Raw genomic sequence first — 19595 nt, 5'->3', positions numbered from 1 at the left:
AGTCACTGCGGTGAAATAGGATGGTTATCCAACACTTTTTTGGCTTCATCCATATAGGGACAAAGGTGAATAGGGTGATTTCCTTCACATAACCTACAGGGAAACTTAACTTTACCCTTGGTTCCATGAACTTTATTACCACTAGTTGATGGTGTGTCACCAGCATGATCTCCAGAAGTTGATGACACAAGATGATGTGAACGAAAAGACCATTCTTCTAAGATCTGAGGAATATTAGGAAAATTTCGAAGAAGAAGGTCTCCCACACAAAGTTTGCATGGATATCAAACTTTGTGAGGCTTGATGGTTGGCTTCTCATCAGATGTTGCTTTATTCAAAGCAATGGTTGCGTGGTTGGCCCTCTGCTGAATTTGCTTCTTCTTCTTCTTCTTCTTCTTAGCCACCTGGTTATTAGTACCAATACTTTCACAAGGGGTAGAGGAAGAACGGGAGGAAGAAACAACCGAGGAAGAAGGAAAAGGGTCAACTTTAGGATCAACTGGAGGTTGATTTTGTCTAGTTGGAGGTGTACTCAATTGCGGATAAATCACGACATTTTGAACTAAGGAGGTTGAAAACAACGATACTGGCAAGCCAATGGTAAATCCCGAAAGGGACAATGTAGCCATATAAAGAGCACCAGTATTTCCAAAAGGAGGAAAAGGAATAGGATTCCCATCAATAGGAATTCTTTGATCGGTGGACTGCGGATTTGTCACCATATATTTCAACGTAAGATCAACTAAGGAGTGAGCGTGGAGGATGTTATCCGCGGTCAATTAATTTTATTTTAATCAAAGTAACATAACAAAACAAAAGAGGGATATTCTAGGCAAAAGGTTTACCAAGCAACTGTGAATTGCAGAATACCTCCTAGCGAATTGAGAAGTACGAGCAGGCAATCTCCCCGAGTGTTGTGTTCGGTGTATCACAGTGTACAAGGTGTCTGACTCAGTTACTTAAGGATGGATAGAAACCTAGTGTTGTCCTCCCATATATACCCGAAGGTACATGGAGGCCCAGTCCGTATAAGCGATGTATAATGCAAAACCGCATAGTGAGAGCGTTCCCATATACTTTACATACTGTAACACCATCCTATATAACCGAAGGTACATGGACAAGCTAGATATACTCACGTACGTGGAATGAGGTATCACACTCGGGATGTATTGCAGACAAATTAGCGACAACTGCTTTGTTTTACGACGCTGGAACACATCTCTAGCCTAGACCTCTAAATGTTTTTCGTCAGGTGACAGTACTCCATTATTTCAATTCATATAAATTTTAAGTTGATCTTCTTTAGAATTTGCCTTTCAAGGTTCACCGCGTGATGTATGTTTGCAATTTGTTGGCAATTTGTTAATGTTACAAATTATAAACCCTAAGATAATGTGTTGAACATTAACAAATTGCCAACAATATACCTACCAACAAGTGGGTATGTGATGGTTTGCAACATGACCGATCCTTTGCAAATTTCTGGTTGAGGAGAATATGCCATATCAAATTCTCATTAAAATTGAATATAAAAGAAGCACGTGAATAAACAAGATTCTCTCTCTTATATGTGTGACTAGATTCTTTCTTGCATTTAAGTGCTCCGCTCAAGTCCATGTTTAATGGGATTATAATCCACTTCCTTAACTATAAGTGTTATATCTACTGTACTATCTGGCAAACTTCTCTGAAACAATCACTGATTATTGATTCTTCCAATTTTAGGAAAAAGTTCACCCTTGAATAGTAGCAAATTGTCTCCCACAAAGGAAATATCTTTAGTGAAACATCTCATCCTTACATCTTCATTCTGAGAATATCTGGTTCCTACCCTTGGTTTTTATGCCACTGCTTGTCCTCCTTCTGCAAATAGAGAAGTGAAGTCATCCAAGAGCATTAGGGATGGAGAACCATTGGAACCCTCATGCTTAACTAACTCGCATCGAAAGCTGCTTCAACCTTTGTAAACTGGTGCCTACGCAAATAATCCATAATAACACTCACAATGTCTTCCATCGGTACAATCACCTCTATAGTGTCCCGATCTGTAGTTTAGGCAGCTATTATTATGATACCATCTGTAATAACTGTAAGAAGCATATTGGAAGGATTACAAATACTCAACTAAAATGGACTGCATTCCACATATTGAGCCTATTCCAGATTCATTTGAGAGATGGTGTACTGCTGCTTGTCTAAGCCCTCCATGGCCTTGCCTCTGACCCTTCTTCCATTGCAGCTAACCACACATAAAACTGCGACTGCCACTACTGTCGCAGTGGGAGTACCAAATACGATTCTAAAGACAACATTTAAAGCTAGTATGCGTGCTCCCATCCTTATACTTTATTATTATAATAATACCCATGTCAGTAAGTACAAGATCCTCCTATTGTCTAATAATACACACCTCAATAAGTATAAGAGACTCCTATTATCATCCTGTTGCCCCATATAGAGCTCAAAGATCGAGGGATGACATATTCCTTTGTCATCCAATCAAATAAGGAATAGAACATTTAAAAAAAAAATCATAAAACAACAAAATATTATTCTAATGTTAAACTTTGGAAATTGAAAAACTCGACATAGGTACAAGAAATTTAATTAATCTTTGGAGATTGAAATATTGAACATAAGTAAAAAATAAAAAATTATTAATCTCTAACAACCATATACATTCCCATAATCATACAAAACATTTAATGCCATATACTAAAATTAAAAGAACAAGAAACATACAATTACATAACGTATAATACCATGTAAGAAGTTGCATGTTTACTTATCTTTCTCTATATATCATGCCTACAAATGAGGTGCTAGCTTAGGAATATGGTGCATTATATCCCATACAAAAATATATGTATACTATAAATATCATAATATGTGGTTCATGTATGAAACTACAAAACAAGCGATAAATATTTAATTATATAGTATTTAACGCTTTGCGAACAAAAATTTACATTATTACATTTAAATTATTTATATTATAAACTTTAAAACCCACTGTATAAAACATTAAATGCCATATAGCATAGCGCTTGTTAGCACATAAATTATGGTAATATTCACATTGTGTGGATTATATCCTTCAACACAGAGTGGCACCACATGACATAGAAATAAATTATTTTAACGTCCATGAGGCTAAAGATAGCCTACGAGACAGATTGCTTCTTCATCTGCTTGATGTATTCAGTCCTTTTTCTGTGAAGCTTCAAAATAAATGCTCTCAGCTTCTCAACAAACCCCTCGCTAAATAGATTATCTGAAAAGCTCGCTGCCAACATATCTGCATAATTTTCCCTGTTGTCTTTGAAGGCCTCAAATTCTAAAATGAAATGTTTTTCTGTTTCCACTTTTCCGGAAGAACAAAAAATGCATACTCTTTCCTCCCACACTTCCTTTGGGTTTTTCCAGCGCCCTGTTTCACAACGGAGTTGATGAGAATTAGTCCTTAACTAAGCAATACTAATTTTGGCTCTCCAAGAGATATTGGCCTCTATGTATGCTTTTGGTTGATGACTATGAGTGGGATTAAACACTTCAATATAGTAATTTTTCTTTCTTCCTAGCTCCTTATCCCAAGTATGCTTGTGGAACTTTTCCATAACAAAAGCTTTTATCTCTTTGTTGTTTATGGTACACGCGTTCAAGCAAATATCCCATTTACTAAACCATTTGTTATTTTGTTGCATCCAAGTTTTTTTGCTCTTACACAATCTATCATTAAAGACAACCTTAGGCCATCTGCCCTCTTCCGTTTACTCAATTTTTATTAAATACCTTATGACTCGCACCATAGCAATTGCTTCAATAGGAGCAGTCCCTGTTTCACTTAACAAGATATCATAAGGAACTGCACTTTTAATCTTAATTTTGTTTGTAATCAAATGCTTCTGAATTTTCTCAATTTGTCTCGACTGCATGTCAGATGTATTGCTGACCCATAGTTCACAACCATAGAGAATCGCTGGAATCACTAGAAGCCCAAAAAGAGTCTTAGTGGTTTTCCAATCCCATAACTCTGCCTCTCTACACCTATTTTGAAAAGCATAAAATGCTTTCCAACCCCCAAAGTTCTTTTCTTTCTACAACCATTCCAGCTTAGATTTCTGTTGAAGTCAATTCCGAGGTATTTGTAATCCGCAACTTCTTCCAAAATGTTGCCTTCAAAGTAGAACTTATGCTCATTATGTTTTCTTTTCTTAGAGAAGACCACTACTTTCATTTTGCTGATATTAACTTGCATCCCCACACTTCTACAAAAATGCTCAAGGGATAGTAAGTGCTCTTGCAAACCAAGAGTCGATTTAACAATCAAAATAAGGTCATCTGCATACAAAAGAAGCCTCATAACAAACTTGCCCAAATAGATACCATCACCCCCTTGCGAATTTAACCACTCCTTAAGCTTGTCGATATATAAACCAAAAAGGGTAGGAGACAGTGGGAAACCTTGCTTGACCCCTATACCGCTTCTAAAACTTTCAGAAATTCTTGCAGAAGTTCTAATTTTGACTTTCACCTCTTCATACAACCTATGCACAACTGCTCTCAAATGTTTAGGAACCCCAAGTTCCTCCATTCGAAGCCAAAGCTTATCCCTAGGAACCGAGTCAAACACTTTTTTGAAATCAACAAAGCAACAAAATACTTCTTCCCTTTTCTCCCAAAATTTTTCAATGATGTGCCTTAAAGTTACACAATGATCAACTGTGGAATGTTTAGGTCTAAAACTTGCTTGCCCTTTAGCACGCTTATCTCTTTCTTCTGCACACTTGCTAATTTTGGTTTTCTAGCATGCTTCCAAATAGCTTTGTAAACAAAGGGTTTATCATGATGGTCCTATAATTGGAGGGATTATTGATGTCACCGCTCTTGAAAAGAGGTTGCGAGATTAGTTGTTCAATCTGTGGGGAGCCCTTGTTGTATGATATTGTTGATTTTGTAAAGTGAGGTGCAAGAATCTTTAAGCCCCACTTTAGATATTCTGCTTGGAGTTCAGCTAAGTCTTTTGCTTTTCCAACACCCAACTTCTTGATACCCATCTCTACCTCTTGTACCATGAAGAGTTCAGTATCAGTGTTGACCAAGGGGGAGGGTCAACCTTGGGAACCTGCTCATAGAGTTGTCTTGCATAGTCAAACCATTTAGAAGCTGTAATATTATTTCCAATTTCTATCTTTTTCGGTTGGAGCTCCTTCCAAAATAATTTGGGATTATTTTTCCCAAGGAATATTAGTTCTTCTCTCATTGAAACCATGAAATCATCCTTTTTCTTGCTTAAAAACTTCTTGTAAACTTTGAGTTTTATGTTATCCTTGTTTGACTCTTTCCACATTCTCCTTGCCTTTTTGCATTCCTTGTCAAACCAAGCATTAACCGGAAAACAATTTGTTTCAGACTTCTTAATTTTTGCTCTTTTGCACTTTGCAAGTGCGCATTGAATTAAATGTGTTAATTCATGACTATGAAGGTTGTGAATTGTAGTTTTCCCCTTCTCAAAGAGCCTCTCTAGCGTCATTTTAAAGGTATTACAATTTTTTGGGGTCAAAAGAATTATTCCTTGTGGGAGATTTTGTTGGACATGCTTAATTTTTGACTCTAATTGTTTCTTTCCAATCTAAGAGAAACATAAATAAATTGGCTTGTGATATGATTTCAAGTCCCACAGTTGATCTCCAATAAAAAATTCCTCCATTTTCTCACACAAACCATGCAAGCAAATTACATAATCTACTGCACTTGCTCCATTGTAAGTATTGCAAGTGAAATTATTGGACTTTGCCCATCTAGTCAAGCCATTACAAATGACTAAATCAAAGGCCTCACGTAGAGTAAGCAATTGTTCACCAAAGAGATTGCAACCCTTGTCCTCTGAAATTCTTTCCCACTGATGATTACTTTCTTCTATAAGCCAAATAGAGTCACAATAATCTTTACAACAAAGAATGCTAGCTTGCTCACTTGCAGTCCTAACATTGAAATCACCCACTATAAGGACTTCACCTAGCTGCGAATATGTTGCAATATCTGCTTTTAAGGCTGCAAATGGATCTTTGTGGTCAAGGCCTCTACCTTTGTAGATTTTTTAAACCTGGGACACAAAATAGCATGTTGCAATCCTGATGTGGTTTCCATTTTCTAATATTTTAAACCAAATGAATTGCTTATTTGAGTCTTCTTTTTCTAACTGAATGAGACGACCTTATTTCTCCCTACTAAAACCACGATACCCCTATGCCCTTTGCCATTCCCTGCTGCCTTGTTCCACATTGCCATCTTCCAGTGTCCTTCAAATCGAGGTGTCTTGCACCCTTCATTCTCATGTGTTTCTATGAGGTAAATTATGTCTCTATCTTCCACAATAGGCCCTAACCTAGTTCCTCGTCTACATGGGTAACCTCTGCAGTTCCAACAAACTAATCTTAAGGAAACCTAGGTATGACTTGATTGCTACTTAGTTTGACATGCAATACTCACATTTGAATCTTTGTCCTTGCTTTCCCATACTGACCTTGCTTTCTGATTTCTTGTTGAAGAGTTTGTTGCGTCTTCTTTATTACCATCTTGCTGCTCTATTTTGGAAGGAGGTCCAAATCGCGCTATAACAACTTTGCGTTATAAATCCATGCTCTCTTGCCTTCATCTCTTGCTACCCTAACCTTTAAAATTTCCTCCCTTCTCTCCTCCTGTTGTTTTACGGTTAAATCTTCCTTTAGGAAAAAATGAAAATCCCTCAAGAGATGTTTCTTACTTAGAATGATATATTTATCACGCAAGCTAGGCATAATGACTTTTATGGGCTTGGCTCTCTCCCCGTTAAACTTACCCACCCTCCATGCTTGGCATATTTGTCCTTGCCATAACAACTTGTCTTTCATGAAGTCTCTTGCAAGGTCAAGAGTACATTCATTTGTTCCCATAGTCTCTCACCCCTTTAATTAGGCCGATAGGCTTTCTTTTGAATCAGTTGATCGTCTACACTTCTCATATCTGTCTGACAACTGTACACACTTTTTTAGGCCAAACTTCTTCTCTCTACTCGACATCTGCGCGCTTTTAAGGCCGGAGTTCCAGTAGAGTCTATTTGCTTTCTTTGTGGAGTTTATGACATTGAATAATGATGACACCATAATGTTCACAAGGAGAGAATTGCTGTGAGAAGAGCTCAGAGCAATGTGACACTAGCGGTAGGGACGGGCTCAGATGCCCTCTGCGATTTTGCGATTTTAAGTAGTTGCAGTGCTTCAACATACCAATGTAGGAATGCAAGAACCATCATTCGCAGCAGCAACAACGGCCCGAGGTCACTTGGAACACCAGAGGCTAGGGTAGGAAGCGAAGCAGACCCTCCAGGCTGTGGTGTTGCAAAGCTTCAAACCACCAATATCAGAATGTGAGAAACATCATTCCAAGAAACATTAATTGCAGCATCAACAATAGTCCAAGGCCACTGCGAGCATCAGAGGCCAGGGTAGGAAGCAGTGCAGGCCCCAGGCTATGTAGTTGCAATGATTCAACCCACTAGTGTCAGAATGTGAGAGACATCAATTGGAGTAGCAACACCATTCCAACGCCACTGTGAGCATCATAGGCCAGGGTAGGAAGGGGGGCAGGCCTAGGGCTGGGGAGTTGTAGTGTTTCAACCCACTAATGTTGGAATCCTAAGGTTAGAGTGTAGACATTGGGGGGTGACTGATAGGGTTCATTTTATCCATAATGTAATTTGCAGCAGCCTCCCTGTGGTCACTAAGATTCATCTTGAGAAAATGATAGAACTCAAGGTAGAAAAAAAATCAAACCAGTCAGTCTGCTACTGTCGAAGGCCTCAACGAAGTTGGACAATGTTGATACCATTAACCAGACCTGACTCATGGCACTTTTAAAGACATTGAGTTGTCACATTTCCTTGACAGTGACATTATCACGAATCTTGTAACTTTTGTGTTAGAAGTTTCAAACCCCGCAGGGTTTCATTCATGCCCTAACGACGCTTTCCTTCACCCAAGAACTACTTCTCCTCCATTTCCATTCGACGGATCACACGGGCTTGGAAGGGCACTATCAACGGCTTCTCCAAAATGGTGGTAGGGATCAATGTTAAAAAAATAAATAAAATCACTTTCTATATGTGATGTCTAATTACAATCACCATGTCTTCGATTTGGTATCATGTTCATTATTCGATTCAGTTTCCATGTTTTCAATTTAACCAGATGTTATGATTAGGTTACCAAGTGTGCCCCATCCTATCACAAATAGAAAAATCTAGATCCTTGTAACTAGGTAATATCCCTTTAATCGATCCCCATCTTATTTCAAATTGAAATAACCAGATCCCTGCCACTGGGAAATATCCTGCAACCAAGAAGCTATAGGTGGGGTATCTATTCAACCATTTTTTTTGGGATTTGTACTTGGTATGTATTCTGCCAAATTTACCTATTATTCACATTGTGTAGGATTTGTATCTCTGTATCTGGCGCTAATTGATGGAAGATGAAACCTTGGTTGTTTGCAAAAAGATTTCCATCCTATCTCAAATCAAAAGATCCCTGTGATTGAGAAGCAGTAAGTTCGCCCAGATTTGCACTTGGCCCGGTCTATGATCAAGTAAGATGGTCCATGACTTGGAAAACTTGTGTTTTGAAGATTGAAACCTTTGGTAGGTTTGAGACATTCCTCTTTTACCAGCTAACCAAGGTCCTACTAGTTATCATGTCTATTTTATCTCATCCAAATCCACAAAACCCTTGGCATATACTTGGCCCAACATGCACACTCTATGAAGTGCTTTCTTAAACACCTCAATATCTTCCATGTTACACCTCAATTTGACCACATAGTTGGCACAATGATTTCTCTGCTACCACCTCTCTTAAAAAGTTTATTTGCCCCCAACATCAGTTTTACTAGAGTTTGCATATTGATAGTGAGTTATTTGCCATAGAGATTGCATGACCCAAGTAGTTCTATGTAACCCTATCAGAGGGCTTCTTTTCCATGCAACTATATATGATGGATTATGAACAATTAACATGACCAACCTTGTCTTTATGAATTTTGTACAAGATATATTATTTTGGCTAAAAATGTTATAACCTGTTTTGGCCCTAGCTTTAATGAACAAGGCTTCTTTTCTATGTATTCATACGGCTTTTGGTGCAATGGTTAAGAGTAATTTTCTTTAATCTTGTATTATTTTTTTATTTTATATATCCAGTTTTGAGAATATCAAGAGGCATCTATTTAGTTTGAACAAATCAATGTAGATTGTTCTATATTTGTATCGCAGAGTCAAAGCCTTCAATGTTGTTCTTTTCACGAAGTTATATAATCATATATATATACGGGTTTATAAAAGTTTAGGCCACAACTAGAAATATTTCTAGCTTCATATTGAAATTTGGAAAACTTGTATTTTGAAGATTGAAACCTTTGGTAGGTTTGAGACATTCCTTTTTTACCAGCTAACCAAGGTCCTACTGGTTATCATGTCTATTTAATCTCATCCAAATCCACAAAACCCTTGGGCATATACTTGGCCCAACATGCACACTCTATGAATTGCTTTCTTAAATACCTCAATATCTTCCATGTTACACCTCAATTTTACCACATAGTTGGCACAATGATTTCTCTGCTACCACCTCTCTTAAAAAAGTTGTTTGCCCCCAACATCAGTTTTACCAGAGTTTGCATATTGATAGTGAGTTATTTTCCATAGACATTGCATGACCCAAGTAGTTCTATGTAACCCTATCACAGGTCTTCTTTTCCATGTAGCTATATATGATGGCTTATGAATAATTAACATAACCAACCTTGTCTTTATGAATTTTTTACAAGATATATTATTTTGACTAAAAATGTTATAACCATTTTGGCCCCAACTTTAATGAACAAGGCTTCTTTTCTATGTATTCATACTGCTTTTGGTCCAATGGCGGAGAGTAATTTTATTCAATCTTGTCTTTTTTATATGTATCAAGTTCTGAGAATATCAAGAGGCATCTATTTAGTTTGAACAAATCAATGTAGATTGTTCTATATTTGTATTGCAGAGTAAAAGCCTTCAATGTTGTTCTTTTCACGAAGTCATATAATCATATATATATCAGTTTATAAAAGTTTAGTCCACAACTAGAAATATTTCTAACTTCATATTGAAATTTGAAAAAGATCAACTAAAAAGATGTTTCAACTTTTTCTCAATTTGTTTGTGCTATTTTCATATTAACACTACAAAGCTAATCAATTAATGAATTGAGATTAACTTTTATTATTATTATTATTAAATATACATAAATTTGAAATTATCACAAAGTAACAATTCAATCGGCTCTCTTTTCACCTTGACCAATCTTTACATCTTTTGAGAAAATTACTAATAATTATGTTCGCTGAACTATTTTATCTTTCCTTACTTTCAGTATCAACCTTTAAAAATTGAAGTTTGTTGATGTTCGGGGAATCTCATAGCTTAACCGAATCAAATAGGACCAGTGTCACACCCGAACCGAATCAGATCGAACTGGTGTCAGACTTGAACTGTAAATTAAATTTAATGAAAAAATAAGGCTTGGCCTAGGCGAACTAGGGTTTGAACTTCTCAAATAAATAAATAAACGTGGGCCCATTAACTGCAAGAATGTCTACTCCAGCATTACTGTTCTGCGGCATTTTTCCATCGTGATTCCCTCCACAGCTCCGCTGAACGTTGTAACTCTCGAGCCTCAGCGCTGTTCTGCTTGTTTGTTTGTTGTGTGAACCCAGCGGTTCTCAACTCGGCTATAGCTCAAAAGAGTATCTATCCACCACTCGGAGACAAGCGGCTCCGCTCCTCTCCTTATCAGTCGAGCGGCTTCGCACCTTTTGAAATCTGAAATTCTACTTGCTATGGGGTCTATTTAACCTGACCTGCAGAACTTGCCATTGCATCTGGACTATCTCTCGTATTAATTCTTCCCCTCACCTCACCTTCTTATTAGCCTTCTTTAGAGAGTTGGTTACACGTTTCCTAAATTAGAATTCACAGCATCCAAAGGATCGAACTCACCCCTTACCAGCACACGATCCCCATTCCACTTCAAACTACAGTGCTTAAACCCTAAATAGTAGACGCGACAGTGGCAGGAGCACGCACATATTCAAGGGTTTATCAGTAATGGATGGAAAAATTCACCATTGAGCAAAACGACAGCTAACGAAAACTAATCCGGAAAACGAATTTGGAAACGCACAAGAAGAAATTAGTAAAAATGATACGCAGGAACGCTCGGTTGAGACGCGAATATATGTACCGCAAAAGCTTGGAGGGAAAGGAACGCTTGCTTTATGAGAAAAAACGTAAAATTAGACAAGCATTGGAAGGTGACTTCTTCTTCTCCTTGTTTCGGTAAATTACAAGTCATCCGTTAATTTTATTAAGGTTTTCTTGACGGTTTTTGTTTCTAACTTCTTTGTAATTATTTGTCTACAGAAGGGAAACCCATACCTACTGAACTCAGGAACGAGGAAGCAAATTTGCGCAAGGAAATTGACCTGGAAGACGATCAAACAACAGGTATTTGTAACGCTTTTTTGCCGCCTTCTTTAATCCATGGAAGATACTAAATGTAGCCATGTTAAACCCGGGAAACCCCAGGTGATAGAGGCAGAGGCTTCTGATTTATTTTTTATGTTTCGCGCGAGAAACCCCAAGTGACAGCCTATATATTTTTGATGTTAGGGTTAATGGGTTAATTTGTATACGCTGGGTTTTTGCCACAGCTTCCTACGCTCTCTTCATATTTTTGTTAAGCATGCAAGTGAACATTTTTCTGATAAGTGACTAATCAGTGTATTCTGGGGCAGACTTTCAATTCCTCTGGGAATGTGGTTTTTCATGATGGAAAGGTAATATCTGTGGTCGTACAGACTTCTACAGTCAAGTCGACAGCTAAATTGCTGTCCCGCATGCAAGTAGTGTGACTTGACACGATTGAATTCAGGAACACTGTTTTGATATCGGTATCAATTGTTATGTAAACTTATAACGGCATTTTTTAGTTGAGCTTCAAAGGATTTATTTGATTTTCAATTTTTTATTCGAGCGGCATCTCCTCTTCCTTAACAGTCTTTCTTTGCTAGACAAAGAACAAATCTGTTGGACTGCCCACCAGTGTGAAAGATAAGGGCCAATTACTTCATCATTTAAATGATAGACCTATAAACACATGTTTAAGGTCTTTGGGACTCCTGATGATGGTTCATATTCCTCACCATAACCCAAATGGATTAGGTGCTCAACATTCTACCCTTAATCTGAAGGGGTGTATGTGTGTCCAGGCAGAGAAAGGCTGACCACCAACTCTAGAATTTGACTCTAAGGCTCTGTAATATTATGCCTCGTCAATCTTCTGATTTTTCTATTAAATTTCTGGGTTTTTGACTGGGTATTTCACTGATGTGTTTCTTCAAACAGTTTGAGTGCTTTCCTGCTGTAAGTGGTCTTTATAATTTTATTATTTTAAACAATGTACTCAATGCTTCAAATGCAACATAAATTCCCAAAACAACTCATTATTCCATACACCCAATCAAATGACTAGTTGCTGATATACGACAGCATTATCCACAGAAATTCGTTTCTCATATAAAGCGAGTACGATCTGCCTGTGCCATATTTAAACTCCAAGGCCCACGCTGAGGCTAGCAGAGAATACACAGCATAGGAAGGATGGTAAACTCATGCAGAAGATGGGAATCTGTCCAGCAGAGAGATGGGGACTACTTGTGCTTATTTATTATCACCAACTTGTCCTCATTGGGCGTGCTTCGACCTCTATCAACCACAAAATGATTAGCTCTCTGTTCACTGGTGCAAATCCCTCTCTTTCTGCCCAGAAATCGATCTCATGTTGGCTTGGTATTTAGATACCTTTGTGGGTTTCCTTCAACCTGTGGAAAGAGATAAGAAATACCATGTAAGAATATAAACCCAACAAAGAAAACTACCGTACCTCAATATCTCTTGAAAATCTCATTTTCCATTGTAGTGCAGTGGTAAAATTTGAGTGATTTCACTCTCAATCTAAACTAGGGTGTCTAGTTTTAACACCGAAGTTTGCTGTGGTGGCTAGAGTTCCAAAACCCTAAGCTTCCCCTCAATAAAACTTTCCAAGAGCTCTTTCTCCAAAACTCACAATGCACGAATGAATGAGGAGAGACCCCTTCATTTCCCTTTTTATAACTCACTTACCTTTTCCCTCCAATTAAATATTTGAAAACAGTTCTCCTTTCTTCATTTAATAAAGTGACTTTTAATGCCAGAAAACGCTTAATTCACCTCTGTTGTCACATTGGCCACCCAAAGCCCCTTTTTATCATTCTATCATGTAGATCTTTTCGCCCCGATTCTAACGAGCTATTACACTAAGGTGTTTCTCCAAGTAATCAACCCGAAACAACACCTTAAGCATAATTAATTAAAATATCCCTGTTAATAATGCCATTTTACGGAAATTGTCGGAATGCAACGGAACCAAGAGCAAACCGTGCAGAATTGATCCCGATGATGAAATATGGTAAGCGATCCCAGTCGGACCCATAAAACTCCTCTAAAACCCTCCGGGCCCACCAATGGAGTAATCCTGCTCCTATGACTGGGTTGACACAAGCTCTGGAAAACCCTCCTAACCACCTCGCTAGGTAATCCAAAATTTGGGGACATTACAGTTTCCCCTCCCCAAAATTGCTTGCCCTCAAGCAATGCCATCGCATGTTGCCACTCCACAAGCTGATCCAAGTGAATACCAAGGTCCCAAACCATCCTAATCATCATGAAGCATCTCTTGCTCCACTCACTCCCCAACAAGGAATAGACACTAGAGGCCCTCTGCATACTGCCAATAAGTAGAATGTCTCGAAAATGCAAAATTTCGACCAACTCCTCAAGAAGCTACTCTACTGGAAAACCAATCCCATGCACCTCACGAGTGAACTCTTGAAAGTACGATCCAACTCCTACTGAGAAGGGTCCTCGTCCACATGAACTAACCCTTGCCTCCTCCTCTAATACCATCAACGAATTGCTGAGAAGTGAAACACTCTCTTCCAAACTATAAAGTCTAATGGAAGATCTGAGTGGTCTTCTCTTGTAAAGACCATTGTTTTAAAAAACGGCCGTTTCGATACCGAAACGGCCGAGTTGATCCGAGCCGATACCCTCAGCCATGACTCGGCCTTTGAAACGGTACGTTTGGCCGAGTCAACCATGACTCGGCCGAGTCATGGCTGACTCGGCCAACTCGGCCGTTTCTGTTATGACTCGGCCGAGTCACAAAAAGCCGGCCCAGAACATGTTAAACAACAATTTAATATTTTTTTAATGGATTTTTAAGATGATTTCTGATTGGTTTGGACTCCAAGGTGTTATATGAATTTGCTAAATGTCATTTGGGGTCCATTCCCCCTCCCAAACCCTATTTAACACACTCAAATGCTCTCTACTATTGATATGCTATTCAAATTTCATGGTAATGTTAAATTCTTAAAGTAAAAGTGACATTCTCCTTAATCTTCATTTTCATCCTTTTACTTAAATTTTTAACATTACCATGAAATGACTCAGGATGTTTGAGAGTGGTTTCAGCCTCATTGGATTTCATATGGAGAAAGTAGAATTTTAGATTTCATTCAAAATCCAGCAGACTTATCAGTTTTTCAGCATTTCAGGATTGGAGGATTGCAATGTTTCCATTGAATTTTGTCATGTATTAGGGTATGGAACTCTTATTTAATCAAGAGCACCAATCCCTCTATGTACCTTGATGTTAGTGACATTGGTTGTCGAACTCCTCTGGGATTCGCTCCCAAACCAGGAGCTTCTGAAAATGTCGCTCCCGCTCCCATTTTCGCTCCTGCTCCCATTTTCGCTCCTGCTCCCAAGTAACACAAAGAAGAGAAACCATTTGGATCAAAAACGGTTAAATGATCTAGTTTATGTCCAATACAACCTCCGGCTTAGACGAAACCATTTGCTGAACAAAAGCCCTGATTCAGATCCCATTGTGTTGGAAGACATTGATCCAACATGAGATTGGGTAGTGGAGAGTCGTCCAGCAGAGTTTGATCTTGATGAGGATCTTGATTTAGATTTAGATATCGAGACATCAATTGAACTTGAACATGCTGTTCAGTTGAATGCAGATCCCAATCCACCATCTTAGTCTCACAGCTAGCAAGGACTCCAGTTGTAGGTATGTTTGGAAACATGAATGAAAATCTCTAAAATTATGTTTAAAATCTTTAAAATTATGTTTTTTTATAAAAAAAATAAATATTTAATGTATTTTTTACAACAACCGAGTCATTGAAATTGAGCCGGCCGAGTCATTACCGTTTCGGAGTCGGAGTCGGAGTCGATCCTCGGCCGAGTTGGAGTCGGAGTCTTAAAACATTGGTAAAGACCAACTCACCCATAACGGTGGCTGAGTTGTCAAACCATATAATGCCAAGGTCCCATGCTAATCCTAAAAGGAAACTGCCATGTTGCTGCTGCGCCACTCTGATCATAACTAACTGTTGCGGTGAAGTATTGCTAACTGTTGGCGCCCATCTGTGTCTCATCACTAATCTCTGTATGCAACCAGTAGACGGACACCACGTATCATGAATCAATCCGGTGCATGCTAAACTGCTTTGCTCCTGCTTAATCACACAACGGACTATGGTATCTCGTCTCTTGGTGATGTACCTAATTATTGCCTGGAGCCCACACACCTTCCTGTAAAAGAGGCTTATCATCCACTATGCCCCATGCTTGTACAGTGTCCCAAAATGTCTTGTTGAAGGTGTGTCATGCAACTCTCTCTTGATCATCTCCCTAAGTGTGTACTCAGGGGGCAAAACATATGTTGTCTCTCTAGTGGATCACACCATCCCTAATTTTGTATTTGTCAACTCGCACTTCGACCATATGCCTCAACTGGGAAGTCATTCTCCTGTCCACGATGCACTGTTTCTCACCCAACAGTCTTAGGTGACTCCCATGTGTCCTGCTATATATGATGAGAGCATCAAAGAACAACAAGCCTCTGCAATAGTATGGGGATTGGAAAGTGACAGATGCATGGGTCCATCCCAAAAGCGTGATCAAGAACCCACATGGATACCCATGGGTAGTCTTGCGAGCATCCTGCTCTCTGAATCTAATCATGTGATGTTCAAATCGAAGATCAAATTTCAAGGAATGCAATGCCACTTGACTCTCGTCCATCCACTCATCGATCCTCGGTAAGCCAAGTCCATTGGTATGCTCGATGTCCCAATCAATATGTCTCCTCAGAGGCAATGCTCCGAGATCCTGCTATGCAACACCATACACCACTGCATAAAACCATGCATCACTGTACTCCTCTGCATACCTTTGCACACCATGGCATATCCCTGTACCCCACTGGGTATCACCGCTTGCTGTTGACGCACCTTGTACTATCTGGTATCCCGCATGCAGCAATGTATTTTCCATTTTGCGAGTGGACCCACCATGATGTGAGCCATATCTCCTTTGTCTTGGTAGACCTAAGTGGCATGACTCCTCACATGCTAATGGCAATGTCTTTGTTGTGTTGATCCTCGCTAGCTCCTGTGCCCAATACATCAATGGAAGAACATCATCCCCATATACTGCTCTATCTGGTGGCATACAAATGCCATCCCATCTGAATAATTCCTGTCAGGGAATGTTGACCACCCTGCGACCCCATGCATGAATGATGTGCCAAGACATCTCTCGAAGTCTGCACACACTTGCATCAAACCAACTTGCCACTAGCGCTGACCAGAACTATGATGGAAGTGTGAAGGAACGTGAATGCTTGGTCACTGGGTCAATCATCTTGTCAATGCTATAGTCATCCTTCACACTTGGTAAATGATTGAAAACCCCACCTGGATCCCAATGCCAACCAGGGTCTCCAGTATTCACTCCTCTCGTGTCAACTGAACTTGGATCCTAGATGGATGTATCCTCATCCGAAATATATGTATAACCACATCCCATGGGTGCATAATTAGTAACCTCTGGAACATGCCTCTTTGCAAGTGCTAGTTCTTCTGGGGACTCCTCGTGCTCCACTATCACATGAGGCTCCTCTATCAAATCATGAGTGTCCCTAACATCCTCTTATGTGATGGTTGCCATAGAAGAATGTACACATTTCAATTCCATACAAAGTTGGTCAACCTGCAACTCTGATTCTTCAAGGCCCATTCGAGTGCTCTTCAAGGACTCTTGGGAAATGTCAAGTTGATAAGTAAGCTTGTCGACTTCCTCCTCTTTCCCTACTAGCGCATCATGATATATCTTAGTAAGCATGAGTAGGCGATCTTTGTTTGAAAGGAGGTATAGATAGTTGGATTTCATCTCTACCAAAATGTTTCCTGAGAGTCTGAAAATCTACAAGTGAAGGCTAGTTAAAATTGGCAACTAGGACCAAATTCCACCTTAGGACAACTCATTTGATGGAGATGATGATTGTATTAAATTCCTCCTTTTAAGAGGACCAAAATTGATATAAAGATTATCTAATTTGGACAAGCAGAAGTGTGTTTTTGAATTTATGCTCACACATGTGCAAATTGTTCAAGTCGACCACATAATCATGTAGGCTCATGAAGCCTAATGGATGTGTCACTTCACCCTCGTCGACTTGTATAAACACAAGTGACCTCTCACTCATCACTCAACACACTTCTATCTCTCTCTCGTCTTGATATATCTGAACTTTCTAGCGTAAGTACCGAAGTGGATGCAGAACCGTAAGTATCGAATTGGATGCAGAACCATAAGTACCGAACTGGGTGCAGAACCATAAGTATGGACGTGTCACTTCACCCTCATTGACTTGTATAAATACAAGTGACCTCTCACCTCATTTGGCACATCATCACTTAACACACTTCTATCTCTCTCTTTTCTTGATATATATGAACTTTCTAGCGTAAGTAGCGAACTGGATGCAAAACCGTAAGTAGTGAACTGGATGCAGAACCGTAAGTACCGAACTGGGTGCAGAACTATAAGTATCCAAGTGAGTGCAGAACCGAAAGTATCCAAGTGAGTGCAGAACCGAAAGTACCGAACTGGGTGCAGAACCGAAAGTATCGAACTGGGTTTAGAACTGTAAGTACCGAACTGGGTGCAGAACCGAAAGTACCGAACTGGGTGCAGAACCGTAAGTACCGAACTGGGTGCAGAACCGTAAGTATCGAACTAGGTGTAGAACCGAAAGCACTGAACTGGGTGCATAACTATAGTACCGAACTAGGTACAGAATAGGCCGAAGGTGCAGATCTGTTGATACTTTGACTTTGACATTGTATTATTGTACTCTCTCTGTTGAACATTTGATATTTATAATAAGAAGAATTGATCAAGGGTTTTCCCCATCTTGGGGTTTTTCCCTGGCATTAGCCAAATATTGGTGTTCTCTTGTCTTGGCTTGTCTTCTACATTTTATTGTTTATGTTCTATCTACAATTACTGTCAATGTGATTAATGGTTTATGTGATTGCTATTGGAAATTAAGTGGAAATTATCATTGGGCTAATAAAAGGACATTGAAGTAATTGTTGCAAGCATAGAACATACCATTGTTATCTAAAATTAACATGGTATCAGAGCACAGGTGAAGACAAAGCCCAAGCAAGAAAGAGAAAAACAATCACCAAGAGAGATTTATTGGACAAGTGTCAATGGCTTCTTCATCTTACTTCAAGACTAAGGACAAGCTCAATGACAAATCTGACTATCATGCATGGAAGATGACTTTGGACCTGACTTTGGAGGAGCATGAAGTATTGGACTATGTGCAGGGAAAAGTGGTGGAGCCTCCTTCAAATGCACCAACTGCTGCTAAGACGAAGTATAGAAAAGGTGAGGTCAAAGCAAAGAAAATTTTGGTTGACTCTATTCAAAAGCATTTGGTTGTCTATATTTCTGATTTGGGAACTTCTAAGGAGATATATGATAAGCTGGTTGGGATGTTCAAAGTGAACAATGCAAATGAAATCCTCTTTCACAAAAACAAGTTGCAAGACGTCAAGATAGATAAAGGGGAGTCCATCCAATCCTACTTCATGAGGATCACTCAAATCAAGAATGACCTTCTATCTATTAGAGAAATTATTGTTGACAGGGAGCTCACTCATTGCACTTGGGGGTCTTTCTAGAGCATGGGATGTGTTTAACACAACTATTCTCAACAATGATAGGATTCTTAATTTCGATGAATTATTGGCTAGATGCACTCAAGAGTAGACAAGGATGATGGAGAGAGACAAGCCCTCAAATGGAAATGAACCTACTGCTTTCTCCATTCATACAAAGAAGAAAAATAATGTTGGTCCAAGGAGACAGGGTCAAGGATTCAAGCAAGGATTCAAAGAAGGAAGGAAAGGAAGGTGCTTCAATTGTAACAGGTTTGGTCATTATGCTAGAGAGTGTCCTCACAAGAAGGATTTTTCGAGGGATGACAACAATAACAACAACTTCAAAGACAATGGCAATCAAAGGAACAACAAGTTCAACAATA

At 39.1% G+C, this 19595-nt stretch overlaps 1 protein-coding gene across 1 annotated transcript in view; it reads left to right on the top strand.

The window, feature by feature from the left end:
* The first annotated feature begins 10612 nt into the window (after positions 1–10612).
* IMP4 (Ribosomal RNA processing Brix domain protein) overlaps positions 10613–19595 on the top strand; it is a 156885-nt gene continuing 147902 nt past the window's right edge. Inside the window, exons 1-2 of the mRNA XM_089372137.1 lie at positions 10613–11388; positions 11498–11581. Of these exons, the coding sequence (XP_089228263.1) occupies positions 11277–11388; positions 11498–11581 (196 nt within the window). The 5' untranslated portion in view covers positions 10613–11276. The remainder of the gene's footprint in view (positions 11389–11497; positions 11582–19595) is intronic.

This window comes from Pinus tabuliformis, chromosome 8 (assembly GCF_031772625.1).
Source record: "Pinus tabuliformis cultivar Carrire ecotype Pingquan chromosome 8, CPIR1, whole genome shotgun sequence".
NCBI classification, from domain to species: Eukaryota; Viridiplantae; Streptophyta; class Pinopsida; order Pinales; family Pinaceae; genus Pinus; species Pinus tabuliformis.
The sequence above is the reverse complement of the archived record's forward strand: the minus strand, read 5'-3'. Positions and strand labels throughout refer to the sequence as shown.